General features: G+C 49.0%; 1 protein-coding gene and 1 pseudogene across 1 annotated transcript in view; one reads left to right on the forward strand and one right to left on the reverse strand.

The window, feature by feature from the left end:
- Positions 1–1,977: 1,977 nt before the first annotated feature.
- CCDC13 (coiled-coil domain containing 13) overlaps positions 1,978–19,023 on the reverse strand; it is a 38,877-nt gene continuing 21,831 nt past the window's right edge. The window contains exons 12-16 of the mRNA XM_035129831.2: positions 18,409–18,483; positions 13,487–13,615; positions 5,988–6,142; positions 4,295–4,430; positions 1,978–2,953 (exon numbers count right to left, since the gene is read on the reverse strand). Of these exons, the coding sequence (XP_034985722.2) occupies positions 2,794–2,953; positions 4,295–4,430; positions 5,988–6,142; positions 13,487–13,615; positions 18,409–18,483 (655 nt within the window). The 3' untranslated portion in view covers positions 1,978–2,793. The remainder of the gene's footprint in view (positions 2,954–4,294; positions 4,431–5,987; positions 6,143–13,486; positions 13,616–18,408; positions 18,484–19,023) is intronic.
- On the forward strand, positions 15,375–16,951 carry LOC118092090 (cyclin-dependent kinase 9-like; annotated as a pseudogene).

Here is a 19,023-nt window from a genome sequence, read left to right on the forward strand (position 1 = left end):
GGGGAGTCACTCCCATCCCTTGGATCGTTTGGGTTGCCCTTTTCTGAACCTTTTCCAACGGTTATGTTATCCTTTTTGAGGTGAGGCAACCTCATTCCTCTGCATGCAGTTTCTCCCCACCCTAGCAGTGTATGTACATAAGACAGATAGATATTTAGTTGCCAATTTAGGATACCACTTCATGCACGTGCAGGAAGTCAGCCGGTGGTCCATGAAACCTCCTGCTCACATTAACTTTCTTAGCCTTTACGGTACCACAAAAAACTCTGCAGAGTTTGCTGCAACAGATTAACACAGCTACTCTTCTGCAAAAACCATGGCGTCCCATCTTTCCATCTGTAGGGAATTTCCAGATTTACAGCGGATTGGTTTTTTTATTGCTGCACCAGGAAATTCAGACTGTAACAGTTCCTCTATTTGTTTGTTTTTAACCTATCTCTAACGAACTCACAGGGACGCTGGGTTAAACCACTGAGCCTAGGCCTTGCTGATCAGAAGGTCAGCGGTTCGAATCCCTGTGACGGGGTGAGCTCCCATTGCTTGGTCCCAGCTCCTGCCAACCTAGCAGTTTGAAAGCATGTCAAAGTGCAAGTAGATAAATAGGGACTGCTACAGCGGGAAGGTAAACGGCGTTTCCGTGCGCTGCTCTGGTTCGCCGGAAGCAGCTTAGTCATGCTGGCCACATGACCTGGAAGCTGTACGCCGGCTCCCTCGGCCAATAACGCGAGATGAGCGCCGCAACCCCAGAGTTGGTCACGACTGGACCTAATGGTCAGGGGTCCCTTTACCTTTTTAAAAGAACTTACAGTAAAAAACCGGTTGGCATCCTTCCCTGTGTTCATAGAATCATAAAAGTTGAAAAGTACCCAAAGGGTTATCTAATCCAAGTCCCTACAATGCGGGTGGAGCTGTAAACCTAGTACTTAATTGCAAACATGTAGAGCAGAATTTGGAATTCCCTTATCCGATGTAAAGTTGAATCTCGCCCCCCGCCCATTCCCGACTGCACTGCATGTTGACACGTTTTAATTTTCTGCCTTCCTGAAGGAGGTAGCTGTGGAAGTATCAGCTTTGCACATTACTGCCTCTCAACGCAGAAGCCACCGTGAGACATTATGGAAGATAATCCCTGACCCCCAAAATGCCTGGAATGTCAAAGGCCTGGAAACGATGCCTTATGAGGAACGGCTTAGGGAGCTGGGTATGTTTAGCCTGGAGAAGAGAAGGTTAAGGGGTGATATGATAACCATGTCCAAATATATAAAAGGATGTCATATAGAGGAGGGAGAAAGGTTGTTTTCTGCTGCTCCAGAGAAGCGGACACAGAGCAATGGATTCAAACTACAAGAAAGAAGATTCCACCTAAACATTAGGAAGAACTTCCTGACAGTAAGAGCTGTTTGTCAGTGGAATTTGCTTCCAAGGAGTGTGGTGGAGTCTCCTTCTTTGGAGGTCTTTAAGCAGTTCTTCCTAATGTTTAGGTGGAATCTTCTTTCTTGAAGTTTAAATCCATTGCTCCATGTCCGCTTCTCTGGAGCAGCAGAAAACAATCTTTCTCCCTCCTCCATATGACATCCTTTCATATATTTGAACATGGCTATCATATCACCCCTTAACCTTCTCTTCTCCAGGCTAAACATACCCAGCTCCCTAAGCCGTTCCTCATAAGGCATCGTTTCCAGGCCTTTAACCATTTTGGTTGCCCTCCTCTGGACACGTTCCAGCTGGTCAGTATACTTCTTGAACTGTGGTGCCCAGAACTGGACACAGTACTCCAGGTGAGGTCTGACCAGAGCAGAATACAGTGGTACTATTACTTCCCTAGATCTAGATGCTATACTCCTATTGATGCAGCCCAGAATTGCATTGGCTTTTTTAGCTGCTGCATCACACTGCTGACTCATGTCAAGTTTGTAGTCTACCAAGACTCCTAGATCCTTTTTACATGTACTGTTCTCAAGCCAGGTGTCACCCATCCTGTATTTGTGCCTTTCATTTTTTTTGCCCAAGTGTAGTACCTTACATTTCTCCTTGTTAAAATTCATCTTGTTTGCTTTGGCCCAGTTGTCAAGTTGTGTAAGCTTGTCTGAGAAAAAGTCAATTATTATTATTATTATTATTATTATTATTATTATTATTCAACACTGCCTCAGCTGATGAGTTGCCAAGATCACGCTGCTCATGAGGCTGCTTAAAGTCTCTGGATATTACTCAACCTGAATTTACAGGTATGTGACAGAATCCCACCAGAAAATAGTGAATCTGGAAGGACCCCGGTAGCACACCTGTATCCGCTGTGTCTGGTTGCCTTCTCTCTCTAAAACAGAAAGCAGAGACCAAACAAGGAATGTCCTTTTTCCTTTTGTTGAGAAAATAAGATACCCTTTTATCTTGTTATGGCTTTGCCAAGGGTGACAACAACGTCCTGTATTTACAGATTTAAACAGAGCAGCATTGCAGGCACATAAAGCAGGCCCAGCTGTTTTCAACACAGGCCAATCCTTTAGTGGCAGCTCATACACCAAAGAGCAGAGGAGACCTAAAGTTCCACCAAAGAGACTGTTACATGTCCATCATCGTGGGGTGAGAAGAGCTGACCTCTAGGGGCCTCTGGCTGGGAAGAGTTTCCTACGTCTGCTACGTCTTCAGCAGGTCTCCTCACTCCCTCCTGCAAGTGTTCAAACAGATATCATTTCGAGGGGCAAACCTGGCCAGGTGTAAAGCGTGTGAGATCCCTGGGATTCCCCAATGACTCCCTCCCTCCCTCCATAGGGCGCTCTGGGTGGGCTTGGCTTAGTTCCGGTCCTGCTTCTGCTGCCTCAGAGCTTGCAGGAAGATGTCCTTCACCTGCCCCACAGTCTCCTGGTACAGCCGGAAGTCTTCCTCTTTGGTCTTCGCAGAGTCCTGCAAGGCGATCTTCAGGCTTTCGTTCTCGTCCATCTGGATCGCAAGCCTGCAAGGACACAATCGGTCATCTGACCTTGATGTCGTGAAGCGCTTGCAAGCTGGGAAAGCAAGGCAGCCTCTTCCAGGCTTTTTTTAATTTTTATTTTTAAAGAAAACCACTATGCAAAGCTGCCTCTCTACCCCCGTGATGCTGGAGAATACACACGGTTCTGAAAATTTTCAGATTTTATTTATGTTAAAAGGAAGCTTCTAGTTGTCATGGCCAGGGGAGGTGCTCCTAATGCTGCCATGCAGATCTTTCTATGGGGAGCTCCATATTTAAGGCGGCGGCGGCGGCAGCCTCTGAATAACAACAGAATTCTTCAGCACAATTGTGGCTGCATGTGCTATCTTCGCAGCGCTACGGGGCTCTTGTATCAAGACCAGAAAGAACACCTTTTGCTCTGGCTCAAAGCAAGAGGGACCATGTGGAACCTCGGTTTACGAACACCTCGGTTTACGAATTTTCGGTTTACGAACTATCCTAACCCGGAAGTTAGTAAACCGAGGTGCCCGAGGCCTACTGAGCGTCCGATGCCTTCGGGGAGGCCGGGCCTTCGCTCCGATGCCTCCCAGAGGCCGGGGAGCGCTTTTGCGGTTGCAGCCCAGTTGCGGAAACGCTCCCCGGCCTCCGCGAAGGCCCTGCTGCTTTAGGGGGTGTTTTTCCTCGTCTAGAACGGATTAATCAACTTCCCATTACTTTCAATCGGAAAATTTGCTTCGGTTTATGAACACTTCGGTTTATGAACAGACTTCTGGAACCAATTGTGTTCGTAAACCGAGGTTCCACTGTATCGATAGCACTCCCCGGGGGTAATAAAAAAAATTAAATCCTAATATCCTTCCCACCCTCTGCAGAGTTCAAGATGGCCTCCCTTGCCACCCCCATTTTATTCCCACAACGTTATCAGGTAGGCAAGGCTGAGAGACGGCAATTAGCCTGCAATCACCTAGTGAGGCTCATAGCTGAATGGGGATTTGAACCCGGGACTCCCCATCCCTAGCCCAACATTCTATCCACTCAGCCACATGGGCTTTGGAAGCAGAAAGAGCACTGCAGAGGCTCTCTTGGCTGTGTCGATGAATGCTGTTGTGCAGGCATGCCCGGTCTCTTAAGGCCTTCGATTGCCCACTCATTTTAAGGGTTTCCTTCTGAAATTTCCTTTCCATCTTATTGATTGCGCTGATATCCCACCTTTCCCTCCAAGGAGCTAAAGGTTCTTCTCTCTGCTTTCCTCCCCGCAACAACCCTGCGAGGTAGGCTAGGCTGAAAGATGCAGTGATTGGCTCAACGTCACCCGGTGATGATAAACGTGAGCTTTCTCAAAAGGGTTAAGGAGCATCCTACCTTGTGGATAGTTCTTCTATTTGGGACTCCAGGGGCACCTCCGAATGTTGTGCTGTTGGAGGGCCGCTCCTGTCACCCACGTTCCAGTCTAGCCTGGTGCTGTTGGGCGGCTGAGCTGTAGATGTGGGGCCTGTTGCTGAAGGAGAACACAGAATTTCCCCCTGCGTTTCAGAACCAACCAAGTCTCCACATTCGTAATCGCCAAATACAAATGCAGCAGCGTGGTATTACAACATGCCATATACAGAGTGAACTCCCTGGGGTGCAAGCCTGGGCGGTGTGTCTGGAGGTCCTGGGCTGCCCAGACGGCAAGACACCCCCCCCCCTCGGCCTCGCTGATGGGCTCCAAAGGAAAGCAGAGCAAGACGTTTGGCACCAGCCTGGCTGCAGGAATTGCCAGAAGGAGGCATGCAAGGCGCCATCCAACCGTCTTAGGGGCTTCGCTCGGGATTTGTGTGGGGTTTACTCCTGAGCCTTTCCTATCGCGAAAAAATATTGGGGGGAACTAGGTATTAAGAGTGCTAACATAAATCATATACCCCAGTTTCCCAGTGGCCCTTCAAAGTACGCTTCACGCAGAGTTTATAGAAAAACAAAATATGCAAACAGAAGTTGACTTGGCTAAAATACACCACCAAGAGTTTAAAGATCAACCTAGCATGAAACCCCTGACTAGCAGTAGACCTGCTTAAAGTATACAGAAGAAAAACAATAGGTTTGCTTTCTTTAACAGAAAAACAAACTGACTCAGAAGAGACTTTAAACTAAAGATAAACACTCTCTCTCCCAGCAACTTTACATACCCACATTCCAACCCTTCAACCCATACTCCCACCCAACCGCCACACAAAATGCTTTCCAACAGAGCCTTATATACATGGAGTAGAGCCCACACTTGTGAGCAATTAAACAGAAATTACCGGCACCTGTTTTTCTTAAACAGACAGTATTGACATTAGACAGGCTCAAAAGCAACTTTGATTATTCAAGAAACCCAACATTTTCTTCTCCTGAAGATATCCCAAAAGGAAGTGGAGGTTTTCCGTCTCCTAAATGGGCTAGCCCACTTGCCCCTCACTTCCCTCTACAGCACGTGCTGAAACCACCTTAAATAACCATTGGAGCTGCTATTGATCTTGTCCTCTCAATGTTTGCATGCAGGGAAAATTCCTACCTCCCCGAAGGTTTGAGACCCAATAATAATAATAATAATAATAATAATAATAATAATAATTTATTTCTGTCCCGCCCCACTCTGGGCAGCCTTCAACAGAACAGAAAAACAGAAAAAAACTTAAAACATTAAAAACTTCCCTAAACAGGGCTGCCTTCAGAGGCCTTCTAAAGGTCGGATAGTTGTTTATTTCTTTGACATCTGATGGAAGAGTGTTCCACAGGGCGGGTGCCACTACCGAGAAGGCCCTCTGCCTCGTTCCCTGTAACCTCACTTCTCGCACTGGCTCCCCTCACTTGGTTTTGCTGGCTAGTCGAAGCTGTTTTCTCGGGTGTGGCTGCTGTCACATGCTGAGAGCTACTGGGAGCCACAGGTGAGAGCTGAGTGCAGAATGGGGACCAAAGGTGGGCAGACTACCCCAGAAGGAGCATGATGTGCCCCCACCACCACCACAGGTACTCCTCCCCCATAGCTATTCAACATAAATGCTTCTCTTGATGCTCTCGTCCACGACGTTACCTGCTTTGTTCTTAGAGGGGTTCTTTGGGGCGCCAGAATTCTTCCCCGACTCCGTTTTCAGATGTTCAAACTGCTGCTCTAGAGCGATGTACTTTCGCTGCTGCTCCTGGAGCTTCTTATCTGCTTCCCAGACCTTGGTGGTGCTGTCGTCCACCCTGGCATTCAAAGCAGAAGGATCCATAGAATCAATGAATGGCAGAGCTGGAAGGGACACCCCCAGGGTCATCTAGCCCAACCCGCTGACATGCAGGAATCACACCTAAAGAGTCCATCCATCCTTTGTTTATAAACTTCTGAGGAAGGGGAAGTCTGCCACCTTCTGATTCGGTGCAGATTTTATTATAAAATTTATTGAAGCAGTTGATTAATTCTTACGTAACAAAAAAAGCCAGCCATCGACATATATAAATCTTTGTTACTAGCTTACCAATTTGATGTACAGATATTGAGAAGAAATGGAATAAAGAATTAAGAGATCTCAGTTTTGACCTCACATTGGGAAACTGTTTTAAGTGCTATAACAAGGACATCTCTGGACCTTAAATTGAGGCTCATACAAGATAAAATAATATTTAGAATATACTGGACCCCATTACATTTGTTTAAAAAAGGGCTATCTAAGGTATCTAACCGCTGGAGATGCAATAGGGATAATGCTTCTCTAAAACGTATGTTTTTTCATTGTCCTATATTGAAAGATTTTTGGCAGAAGGTAATTGAAACTATCAAAAGAACTGTACGGAATAATCTTACATTCAAAGTGCAAATAACCTTTTGAATTATACACCCAGCACATGGAACCTTACAAAAGGACAATGTGAGTGGACTCTCAGTGCCCTAAAAATGGCAAAAAGATGATTATTGATGAATTGGAGAGAGAAAATATGGTGGCTCCCTTCTACAATTAAGTCTTATGCAAACTCGCAACATATGAACAACTTGTATATAAACTCAGACTTGCCATGGACAAATTCAATGATATTTGGAATCCATTCTTACAAATACTGTACTGTAATGGTGTTATGTACTGAGCTGAATCCTAGAACAATAGGATTCAGAATCAGCGGGAGCTACCCAATCCAACTCCAGGTGGAAGTGAATCCGCAACCTGATTGGCCTGCTGGAGCAGCCAATCAGGCGGCTGGCAGAAGTGAATCTGCTACCTGATTGGCCTGTAGGAGCAGCCAATCAGGCTGCAGGCAGAAGTCAATCCACAATATAATTGGCCCACAGGTGTAGCCCTGAAGTAGCCAATCACGCAAGGCCCATTGTGTAAATAATGTATATAAGCAGATGGTTTTGGGAAAAGAGCCATTCGTCTTCTCTTCTTCTCCTTGATGACTACGAGCTGAATAAAGAGCATGAAATTCACTCTCGACTCCGACTATATTTCACTGGCGACGAGGATGGGATCCTGCTGAGCTGACCGCCACCACGCACTGCACCGCAGCACCGCCACCCGCTGCACCGCTGCATCGCACCGTGCATCCAGGCTTCAGCTCCAGGACCCAAGGAACCCAGAATGGCAACCGACAGCAGCTTCTTGCCATTCAAACCAGCATCAGGAGACTGGGAAGGGTACGCCGCCCGTTTCAACTTCCTCCTGCAAGCGAAAGAAGTCACCAACGATGCCATGAAGAGGGCGACATTCTTCAGCGTCTGTGGAGAGGAGACGTTTGAAATCGCCCGGGCTCTCCTTGCACCTAGAGATGTCGCTACCATCTCTTACAAAACAATAATGGAACGGCTGAAGGAGCACTTTTCACCACAGCCCTCGGTGGTAGCTTGCCGAAATGCCTTCTACGCAAAGCGGCAAGCCCCGGGGGAAACCATAACTGGGTTTGTGACCTCCCTCCGCCAAGCCGCCCGGTTATGCAACTTCTCAGAGTTGGAGAACATGCTTCGTGACCGCCTCGTCGGTGGCCTGAGGGACGAGATGTTGCAACGACGCCTCTACGCCAAAAAAGACCTCACGTTCCAGATTGCTCTGGAGGAAGCCCTGGCAACCGAAGCCGCCGAGAGGTCAACGCAAGAGGCACGACCGGCCCCGCCATCCCAACCGAGGGTCTACCACGAAGACCTCACCGACGAATCCGAATCTGACAGGGAGGAAGTACACCGAGTACAGCGGCGCACTCAAGCAGCACACACACCACAGCAGCCTCGACGAGAAGGAGGGAACTGTGCAAGCTGCGGGGAGAACCACGAGAGGAGGACCTGTCGTTTCCGCAACGCAGAGTGCAGGCAGTGCAGAAAATTGGGACACATCGCCCGGGTGTGTCGGGCTCGACTCACCCGTCGACAAGCATCAGATGACCGACCCAGGAGCCCCAGGTCACACGGCACCATGCACCAAGGCAACTCGACGGAGATCACGGACTACCAGGTATTCCAGTTGCCCCATCCCAGCACAGAGAAAATTTATATAGAGGTACAGATAGAGGGAGCCCCATGCCGCATGGAGCTGGACACGGGTTCAACTCTATCCATAATCTCGGCCCGAACATTAAGGGAACTGTGCCCTAATGGGGGTCCCAAACTAAGGCCGGCCCCATTCACCCTCCGGGACTTCCAGAAACGTAAGGTCCCTACAATGGGGGTGGGGACCTTCAGGGTGCAATATCGAGGGCGAAAGCAACAATTGGACTTGCTGGTAGTTAAGGGCCCCTACGTTAGCTTACTGGGACTGGCATGGTTTGGACCTCTGGGGCTAGCCGTTACCGGGGTGAACCGCACTAGCTTACAAGTGGACGTGGACGCCATATGCAAAGAGTTTCCAGAGGTTTTCGATGGGGCATTGGGACGATATACAGGACCCCCCATTGCCCTACAGCTAGACCCCGCTGTACGACCCATCAGGCACAAGGCCCGCCGGGTCCCGTTCGCCCTGAAACCCCGCATAGACGAGGAATTGGACCGGCTCGTGGAGCAAGGAGTGCTGGAGCCGGTGCCCAACGCCCCCTGGGAAACTCCAATTGTCACACCCGTCAAGCCTAACGGTTCGGTCCGCATCTGTGCAGACTACAAATGCACCATAAACAAGGCTCTCACGGCCCATGCATACCCAGTGCCAGTGGTCAGCCATGTCCTCGCCACCCTGGCTGGGTCAAAAATCTTTGGCAAACTGGACTTGGCCCAAGCGTATCAACAGTTGCCTGTGGACGAAGCCACAGCAGAGGCTCAGACGATTGTGACGCACAGAGGGGCATTCAGAGTAAAGCGGCTGCAATTTGGCGTTAGCGTGGCACCAGGCATATTCCAGAATCTAATGGACTCTCTCCTTAAAGGGATTCCTGGCGTCACCCCCTTCTTCGATGATGTACTGATCGCCGGGCCCACACCAGAGGAATTTGAGGACCGCCTCCGCTCCGTCCTGCACCGTTTCCAGACGGCGGGCCTCAAGGTGAAGCGGGAAAAGTGTTTACTGGGAGTGCCGCAGGTGGACTTTCTGGGATTTAAGGTGGACGCAGAAGGGGTCCATCCAACCGGTGACAAGGTACGGGCCATTTGTGAGGCCCCAGCGCCCAAGAGCAAGCCCGAACTTCAGTCATTCTTGGGACTATTGAACTTTTACCATGCCTTCCTTCCCCATAAGGCAGCGGTAGCGGAGCCCCTACACAGACTCCTAGATAAAAGGGCCCCTTGGGTGTGGGGCCAGCGACAAAGGGCCGCATTCCAGGCAGTCAAGGACTTGCTCGTCTCGAACTCGGTCTTGGCACACTTCGACGAGAGGCTGCCAGTGGTGCTGGCATGCGACGCCTCTCCCTATGGCATCGGCGCTGTCCTGGGACACCAACTCCCGGATGGAAGAGAGGTGCCGGTGGCATACTTCTCCCAGACGCTTGCTGCAGCCGAACGAAACTACTCACAGATTGACAAGGAGGGTCTGGCAATCGTGAAGGGCGTAAAAAAATTCCATGATTTCTTGTACGGGCGGCCCTTTACCATAGTGACTGACCACAAGCCGTTGCTTGGCCTGTTTGCCCCCGAGAAGCAGACCCCCCAAGTGTTGTCTCCACGTGTCCTCAGGTGGTCAATTTTCCTTGCCGCCTACCAGTATGCACTAATCCACCGCCCTGGGAAGGCGATGGGCCACGCAGACGCACTCAGCAGGCTACCACTACCAGAAACAGGCCCCGACCCAGCGCCTGCGCAAGAGGTTATGACCCTGGAGCTGCTTCCCGACCGACCCATTCAGGCACAAGAAGTTGCGCACCATTCCACAAAAGATAGGGTCATCTCCCGGGTCCTGGACTGGGTGTGGCGAGGATGGCCCAGCAGCAGCCCCGGGCCAGAATTCGCTGGCTACACAAACCGCAAACATGAACTGTCGGCCCACAAGGGGTGCCTGTTATGGGGAAGCAGGGTTGTTGTTCCCCAGCCCCTCCGCAAAAGGGTCCTCACAGCCCTACACGAGACACACCCAGGGGTAGTGAGGATGAAGGCCCTTGCCAGGAGTTATGTGTGGTGGCCGGGGATTGACAGAGAGATAGAGGCCTGGGTCCAACACTGCCAGACCTGCCAAGAATCCCGCCCGGATCCCCCAAGGGCCCCAGTCCAGCCCTGGGAGTCCGCCCGACATCCATGGTCACGCTTGCACGTGGACTTCGCTGGCCCCTTCCAGGGAAAAACATTCTTCATAGTGGTGGATTCCTACACGGTCGCACTGGTACCGTCCACTTCTACGGCGGCAGCCATCCGGGTACTACGTAAGCTGTTTGCAACCCACGGGCTCCCTGACACCCTCGTCTCGGACAATGGAACCGCATTCACGTCAGAGGAGTTCCAGACCTTCACAGCGCAGAACGCCATCCGCCACATCCGCTCAGCACCATTCCACCCTGCCACCAATGGCCAAGCGGAGCGCATGGTGCGGACCACCAAGGACAGCCTCCGCCGCATAACACAAGGGGACTGGGAATACCGCCTTGCCACATTTCTTCTAGCACAGCACAGCACCCCAAGCACAACGACGGGCCGGAGTCCAGCTGAACTACTCATGGGCCGGCGCCTTGCAACTAGACTGGACCGACTTCACCCCGACAGAGCTCAGGATGAGGTAGTGGTGGGGAAAGGCAGGAACCCCCGGACATTTGTGGCCCAGGACCCAGTGTATGCAAAGAATTTTGGGGCAGGCCCAGCATGGGTACCCGCCACAGTCACCAAGGTGACCGGTCCCGTGTCGTACGAGGTACTAACGGAAGGGGGGCAATGTTGGCGCCGCCACTGCGACCAGCTACGGCGACGATTCCCAGGAGGAACCCGGGAGGAGAGCGGGACAGAGGGGTCCCAAGGGGACAGCAGGGCAGTGAGGCCTGTAGAGCGAGAGGGGTGGGCAGGGGAAGCAGAAGCAGTAGGCACAGAGGGGCGCCCCGAGGCTGGAAGGACACCGGAACCAGAGTCACAACCTAGTGGTTCAGTGGCGCCAGACCAGACAGCCCCGGCACAGCCAGCAGCCTCGGAACACGAGCCAGAACCAGAACCCCTGACCAAGGAACACCCCAGGCCACAACGCACACGGAGGCGGCCAGCAGACCTTGGGGACTACGAATGCAACTTCCCGGGCAGGACTGGAACTTAGAGGGGAGGGGTGTTATGTACTGAGCTGAATCCTAGAACAATAGGATTCAGAATCAGCGGGAGCTACCCAATCCAACTCCAGGTGGAAGTGAATCCGCAACCTGATTGGCCTGCTGGAGCAGCCAATCAGGCGGCTGGCAGAAGTGAATCTGCTACCTGATTGGCCTGTAGGAGCAGCCAATCAGGCTGCAGGCAGAAGTCAATCCACAATATAATTGGCCCACAGGTGTAGCCCTGAAGTAGCCAATCACGCAAGGCCCATTGTGTAAATAATGTATATAAGCAGATGGTTTTGGGAAAAGAGCCATTCGTCTTCTCTTCTTCTCCTTGATGACTACGAGCTGAATAAAGAGCATGAAATTCACTCTCGACTCCGAGTATATTTCAAATAGGTTAAAATCTGGTGAATTACTATAACAACTTTGTAAAGTTTTTCCCCTCCCTCCTTTATTTTCTTTCTACACGGGTGCTGTTTCTCTTTCTCTCTCTTTTATTTACGTCTCACCGTGTTTAGGGCACATATAATTATGAATTTTCCTAACTTTCAATAAAGAATAATAAAAAATGAATGAATGAATGAATGAAAAAACTGTGCCTTGATCCCAAAAACTGTGATGCAAAATTTGGCTTTGATGTCCAACGACTAAAGAACCTTGCCTTGTGAAAATCTGACTGTAACCCACTCTACTGAAGCTTGGGTTAAACAAACTCTCTCTTCAGATCTTCTGTGCATCTGATGAGATCGGATTCAGCAAGTAAGATCAGGTTTCCGCAAGGCACATAGCCGCAGAACAATGAGAAAAGCTCTCGGACCCAGAGGAATGAATTTGGTACACAATATGATCAAGCGAAAGCGTGGACGAGCCCTTAGTGGGAAAAGTCTTGAGACTTCAATTGAGTAAGAGTGCCGATTTAAGTTCTCTGTAAACTAAGTTTTGTGCCTCTCTTGCATAACCATCAAAACCCCAGCTGAGCATAATTCAACGAACAATTTAGTTTCATCCGAGAAGTAAGTGCCTCCTTGTACTTTTGAACTTCTGGGTGTGGAATGAGTGGACACTGCATCTTAGAACTATAGAGTTGGAAGGGACCATGCGGGTCATCTATATCAAATTCCTGCAATACAGAAATATTTTGCCCAACACGGGACTCAAACCCACCACCCTGAGATTAAGAGTCTCATGCTCTACTAAGGTGGCCTTTATGGAAGTACAACACCTTTCTGCTGAAACAAAATTTAAAAATTCCTTCAGTAGCACCTTAAAGACCAACTAAGTTTTTATTTTGGTATGAGCTGTGTATCTGAAGAAGTGTGCATGCACACGATAGCTCATACCAAAATAAAAACTTAGTTGGTCTTTAAGGTGCTACTGAAGGAATTCTTTTATTTTGTTTCGACTCAGACCAACACGGCTACCTACCTGTAACCTTTCTGCTGCTTATTCATAAACACTACCACAAATAGTTAATTCCAGACCTCTCCCGTGTTAGTAACGGGCAGAGCCAGATCTTTAACATGCCCATAAAACCACCAACGCCCATCTTCAGGGAGGGTACCTCTCTGCCATAGCTGCCTCCGGGATCAGAGGCCAGTTGCCGAGGAGCAACAATGTGAGGTTATTGTCCCCATGTCTTGGTTCATGGGCTTCCAGCGGTTGGCCATGGAAAGGGACCCCCGAGGGTTTTGTAGCCCCTTCTCCTGCAACGCAGGAATCACAACTAAAGAATCCCGGATACAGAAGTCAGAGGCTGTTCTTAGGCCTTGCAGTTCTTTCCGACTTTACGTTTTCAAATTGCAAAAGAAGAAGAGAAGTGCCTTGCAGTTCCTTGGTTTTCCAAGGCAAGGGAGACTTGGGGAAAGGGGAGCGCAAGAGCCTGTTTCAAGGTGCTGTCATGTTTTGCGCTCAGGAGCCCCTCACCTTTTCTGCAGGATGTTGACCATTTCTATCAGCTTGCCCCTTTCTGCTTCAGCGGCTTGTCCCAGGGCCTTGTACTCTGCAATCTGGATCTTCATGGTTTTCATGTCTATATTATCAGGCTCAACAACACTAAAAAGGAGAAAAAAGGATCAGAGGTTCCCCCAGATAACCTGCGTTCGTCCTGACCTGCTTGCACAAAGTTGAGGTTAGAGTGTGTCGAGTATTTTTTGAGCCTTTACTCTGATCTGCTTGCAATGAAGTTATACGAGACTGAGAGTTCATCCTGATTTGCTTGCACGATGTTTACACATCTATCAGTTAATCGTTCATTCATCCCACACTTTCCAATGTGCATTACCTTGTCATGTTCCTAACCACAAAAAGTCTGCTGTTGTTTTTTAAAGCGGATTTCAATCAGTAGAATGACAGAGCACTTTTTAATCCACTTTTCCTGTGCCTAACTAAATTTCCCAGTATGCTCTTTAACCCCTCCTGAAAATTACTGAGTGTCTAGTGAGGACCAAGGTTGGTTTTGGATTGCAGCTCCAGCAATGAGGTCAATGGTATGTTTTATTGTATGTGGTGGACTTGTAAAAGGGTAAAAGAGTACTGGAAAAAATGTTTAAAAGTACTTTCCCAAAAAACCCAGAGTCCTTTTTGTTGGGGATAATTCAGACGGAAATTCCCAGGCGTCAAAAATGGTTATTTAGGTATGCCACTACTGTGGCCCATGTTTTGTGAGCCCAAAAATGAGCGAGGTCCCAACTAAAGAAGAATGGCAACTTAAACTGATGGAATATACACAACTTGCAGATTTAACATATAGAATAAGAGAACAAGAAGAACATATGTTTAAAGAAGATTGGAAAATGTTGATTGACGATATGGGTGAAAATTGTGTATATTTAAAAACGCTGATAGCATTAAGATAAATTCAACAGTGTAAATAAGTTTTGATGGATGCAGTAATGGAAGATTCAATGGTTTAGTCAGGGGTCAGCAAACATTTTCAGCAGGGGCTGGTCCACTGTCCCTCAGACCTTGGGGGGGGGCAGACTATATTTTTTGGGGGGGGATTTGAACTAATTCCTATGTCCCACAAATAACCCAGAGATGCATTTTAAATAAAAGCACACATTCTACTAATGTAAAAACACCAGGAAGGCCCCACTAATAACCCAGAGATGCATTTTAAATAAAAGTACACATTCTACTCATCTAAAAACACGCTGATTCCTGGACCATCCGCGGGCTGGATTTAGAAGGCGATTGGGCCGGATCTGGCCCCTGGGCCTTAAGTTTGCCTACCCATGGTTTTTAGATCATGTAAAATATGCAGAGATGTATGGTATGCAAACTGAACCATGGAAGGAGAAGGGAAGTCATTGATATTTTAAGGATGTTTAAATGAATACTTTAAAATGTAAATTAGAAAATTATTAAAAAAATATTTAAAAGGTTGGTTTTTGAAAGCAGAAAAAAAGCTGACATTGCAAAACATGAGAAGAGCCTTGCTGGATCAGACAACGGGACGGTCAAATCCAGCACCCTCTCCAGCCAAGAGAGAGTCAACCTCAGAGCATGGCAAAATGCTGTGGAAAGAGCCACGTACTTTGGTGTACCAGTCTACCCCTGAATCACAGCCAGGCACACCATCCTCCAGCGGTGAAGAAGACCGAGAGCCACCATTGACGCCATTCAAGCCAGTCTGGAAACTGCTGCTGGTTTTTAAAAGGGGTTTTAGAGGGCGTTTGCAGGCTTTTAAGATGGTGTTCCCCACTATACGCAATTTCACATATACGCGGGAATGGAGTCCCCGCGCCCCGGAAGTGGCGTGAGCGGCGGCGGCGGGACGAGGGGAACTGCAAAGAGATGGAGAAGCCGGGCGGAAGTGCTCCCGGAAACGTGCCGCTGCGCCCTTCGGACGGAGGCCGGCGGCAGCCAAAAGAGATCAGGGGCTGCGGCGGCTCCGCCATGGCCAAGCAGTACGACGCGGTGGAGTGGCCCTACTGCGACGAGGTCTCCAAGTACGAGAAGCTGGCCAAGATTGGGCAAGGCACCTTCGGGGAGGTGTTCAAAGCAAAACACCGTCAGACAGGCAAGAAAGTTGCATTGAAGAAGGTGTTGATGGAGAATGAAAAAGAGGGGTTCCCCATCACAGCCCTGCGGGAGATCAAAATCCTCCAGCTACTCAAGCACGAAAACGTCGTGAATCTCATTGAGATCTGCAGGACCAAAGCCTCTCCGTACAACCGCTGCAAGGGCAGCATCTACCTGGTATTTGACTTCTGCGAGCATGACCTGGCTGGGCTCCTCAGCAATGCCCACGTCAAGTTTACACTTTCGGAGATCAAGAAAGTCATGCAGATGCTCCTGAACGGCCTGTACTACATCCACCGCAATAAGATCTTGCACCGGGACATGAAAGCAGCCAATGTGCTTATCACCCGCGACAGTGTTCTGAAGCTGGCCGACTTTGGCCTGGCTTGGGCCTTCAGCCTGGCAAAGAACAGCCAGCCCAATCGCTACACCAACAGGGTGGTGACTTTGTGGTATCGTCCTCCGGAGCTGCTTCTGGGGGAACGAGATTATGGACCGCCCATCGACCTCTGGGGTGCAGGGTGCATAATGGCAGAGATGTGGACCCGAAGCCCCATCATGCAGGGAAACACAGAACAGCAGCAGCTCACTCTCATCAGCCAGCTTTGTGGGTGCATCACCCCGGGGGTGTGGCCGAACATGGATAAGTACGAACTGTATGAGAAGCTGGACCTGCCGAAAGGGCAGAAGCGCAAGGTGAAGGAGCGGCTAAAGGCGTACGTCAAAGACCCATATGCTCTGGATCTCATAGACAAGCTGCTGGTCCTGGATCCTGCCCAGATAGCGATGATGCCCTGAATCATGACTTCTTCTGGTCCGACCCTATGCCCTCGGATCTCAAAAACATGCTCTCCACCCATAACCAATCCATGTTTGAGTACCTGGCTCCTCCCAGGAGGAGGGGTGGAGATATGCCACAGCAGCCTGCCAATCAGGGCAGGAATCCAGTGGCGACCAATCAGACAGAGTTCGACAGAGTGTTCTGATGGCTGTGGACCAAGAACAAGAATGGAGTACTGGTTTCCAGTGGAATAACGAAAATGATTTGTTTCAGCTGTTGTTTTTTACTGTTGCAAAACAAAACAAAACAAAAACTGGTGGGAAGAGAACAAAACAGCTGTGTGTCTGCGTTTTAGGAGCTGCGGGGCTAGATCAAACACTGGAAAGGTGTGTAGATTTCTGCCTAGCTGGGCTATCACAGACTGAACTGCGGCTTTTCTGTGCTTGTTGATTTCGAAAGTACTGAAACAATCTCGAACTTTTTTAAAAAATCCATTGGTTCTATGAATTTGCACTGATAGGAAAGTGTGTATCTGGTGTGCAGGAGCATGGAGCAGAATGGGTAGGGTCTTGTGTCCAAGAATGGCTGCTGACTGAATCATACCGTGGGGCCTGTCCACTTCTGCCAGCAATCTCCACATGTGTTGTGGTGGCGGGTTGGTTAGGGTGGCCAGGAAGCAAGCTGCAGATCTCCCAGGCTTTGGTAACAGAGGTAGCCTTCCCGTGGTGGCAGAGAAGAATGCGGACCCATCCTTGAACCACTGTAGGATGGCCATCTAACCAGTGTTTCTTAAATAGAGGTCCCCGGCTGTTGGACTACAAGTCCCATCATGCCTGGCCACTGGTCATCCTAGCTATGGATGATGGGAGTTGCAGTCTAACAGGTGGTGACCCAAGTTTGAGAAACTGAATTCTAATCTTTTTGCTGAACCACTACGTAGCTCTGCCATGGATTTTGTAGACTTCAAGCTTTATTATTATGATTATTATGATTATTAAAAAGTCACAACAGCAGGCAGTAAATGCTCACTTACTTGGGCCTAACAAGGCAAGAGGTCTGATGACTTTCCACCCTGGGAATGGGTGGGATACATACCTGTATTATACTTTTATCATGTTCTGGTCTTTTTCTAAATAGCTTAACTGTAATAAAAGGTATTTGCACACACACACACACACACACACACACACACACACACACACACACACACAGTGGTACCTCTACTTACGAATTTAATGCGTTCCGAATGCACATTTGTAAGTCGAAAAAAATTGTAAGTCGAATCCCATAGGAATGCATTGGGAGAAAAAATTCGTAAGTAGAAGCAACCCTCCAGGGTTTCAGGTAACTCTCCAGGGTTTCAGGTAAGGGATGTGAGCAGCCTTAGCTGCTGGGGTCTGAACCCGTGGCCTTTTGCCTGCAATGTTCCTCAATTAATTATGGTCTTGCAAGGACCTGAGTTGGTAGGGGAGGGAGAAGGGAAGCCCGATATACCAGTATACTGGAAGAAACAAAGATCACCAGCGTTGAAGCAATGATGCTTCAGCATCAACTTCCTTGGACTGGTCATGTTGTGCAGTTGCCTGATTATTGTCTTCCAAAGCAACTACTCTATTCCCAACTTAAAAATGGAAAGCGTAATGCTGGTGGTCAGCAAAAGAGGTTTAAGACTGTCTCAAGGCAAATCTAAAAAAATGTAGTATAAACACCAACAATTGGGAAACACTTGCCTGCGAGCACTCCAATGGGAGAACAGCCATTACCAAAGGTGTCATGGGCTTTGAAGACACTCAAACTCAGGACGCAAGGGAGAAATGTGCTAAGAGGAAGGCACACTTGGCAAATCCACACCGTGATCAACTCCCGCCCGGAAACCAATGTTCCCAGTGTGGAAGGACGTGTGGATCCAGAATTGGCCTCCACCATCACTTACGGACCCATTGTTAAAACCGTGTTTATGGAAGACCATCTTACTCTATGAGTAGTTGCCAAGGAAGAAGAAGATAAGAGTTTCAGTCAACTCCAAATAGCTGCCACGTACCTCCCAGGAGAGACAGTAGTTGGGAATGAGGTCGCCACAGAGTCCACGAGGGTGTGACCCATCTTAGACACCATCCTGGGGAAGGCAAAGAATTGCAAACATCTCAGCAACAGCCTGTGTGCTTAGCTTGCCCATCTTCCAACATCTGTGCACACTGTTACTATAAGTAATTAATTTACTTATACCCCGCCCATCTGGATGGGTTTCTCCAGCCACTCTGGGCAGCTTTCAACAAAAGATTAAAAATACATTACAACATCAGTCATTAAAAACTTCCCTAAATAGGGCTGCCTTCTAAAAGTCAGAGAGTTGCTTATTTCCTTGACATCTGATGGGAGGGCATTCCACAGGGCGGGCACCACCACCCTGTAACTTTGCTTCTCACAGCGAGGGAACCACCAGAAGGCCCTCGGGACTGAATCTCAGTGTCCAGGCAGAACGATGGGGGTGGAGACACTCCTTCAGGTATACTGGCCCGAGGCTATACACTGACTACACAACTTTTAGAAGATGTCTGAAGGCAGTCCTGTATAGGAAGGTTTTTAACGTTTGATGTTATATTATATTTTGGAAATGCTAGAAGCCGCCCAGAGTGGCTGGGGCAACCCAGTCAGA

Source organism: Zootoca vivipara, chromosome 12, assembly GCF_963506605.1.
Source record: "Zootoca vivipara chromosome 12, rZooViv1.1, whole genome shotgun sequence".
Taxonomy (NCBI): domain Eukaryota; kingdom Metazoa; phylum Chordata; class Lepidosauria; order Squamata; family Lacertidae; genus Zootoca; species Zootoca vivipara.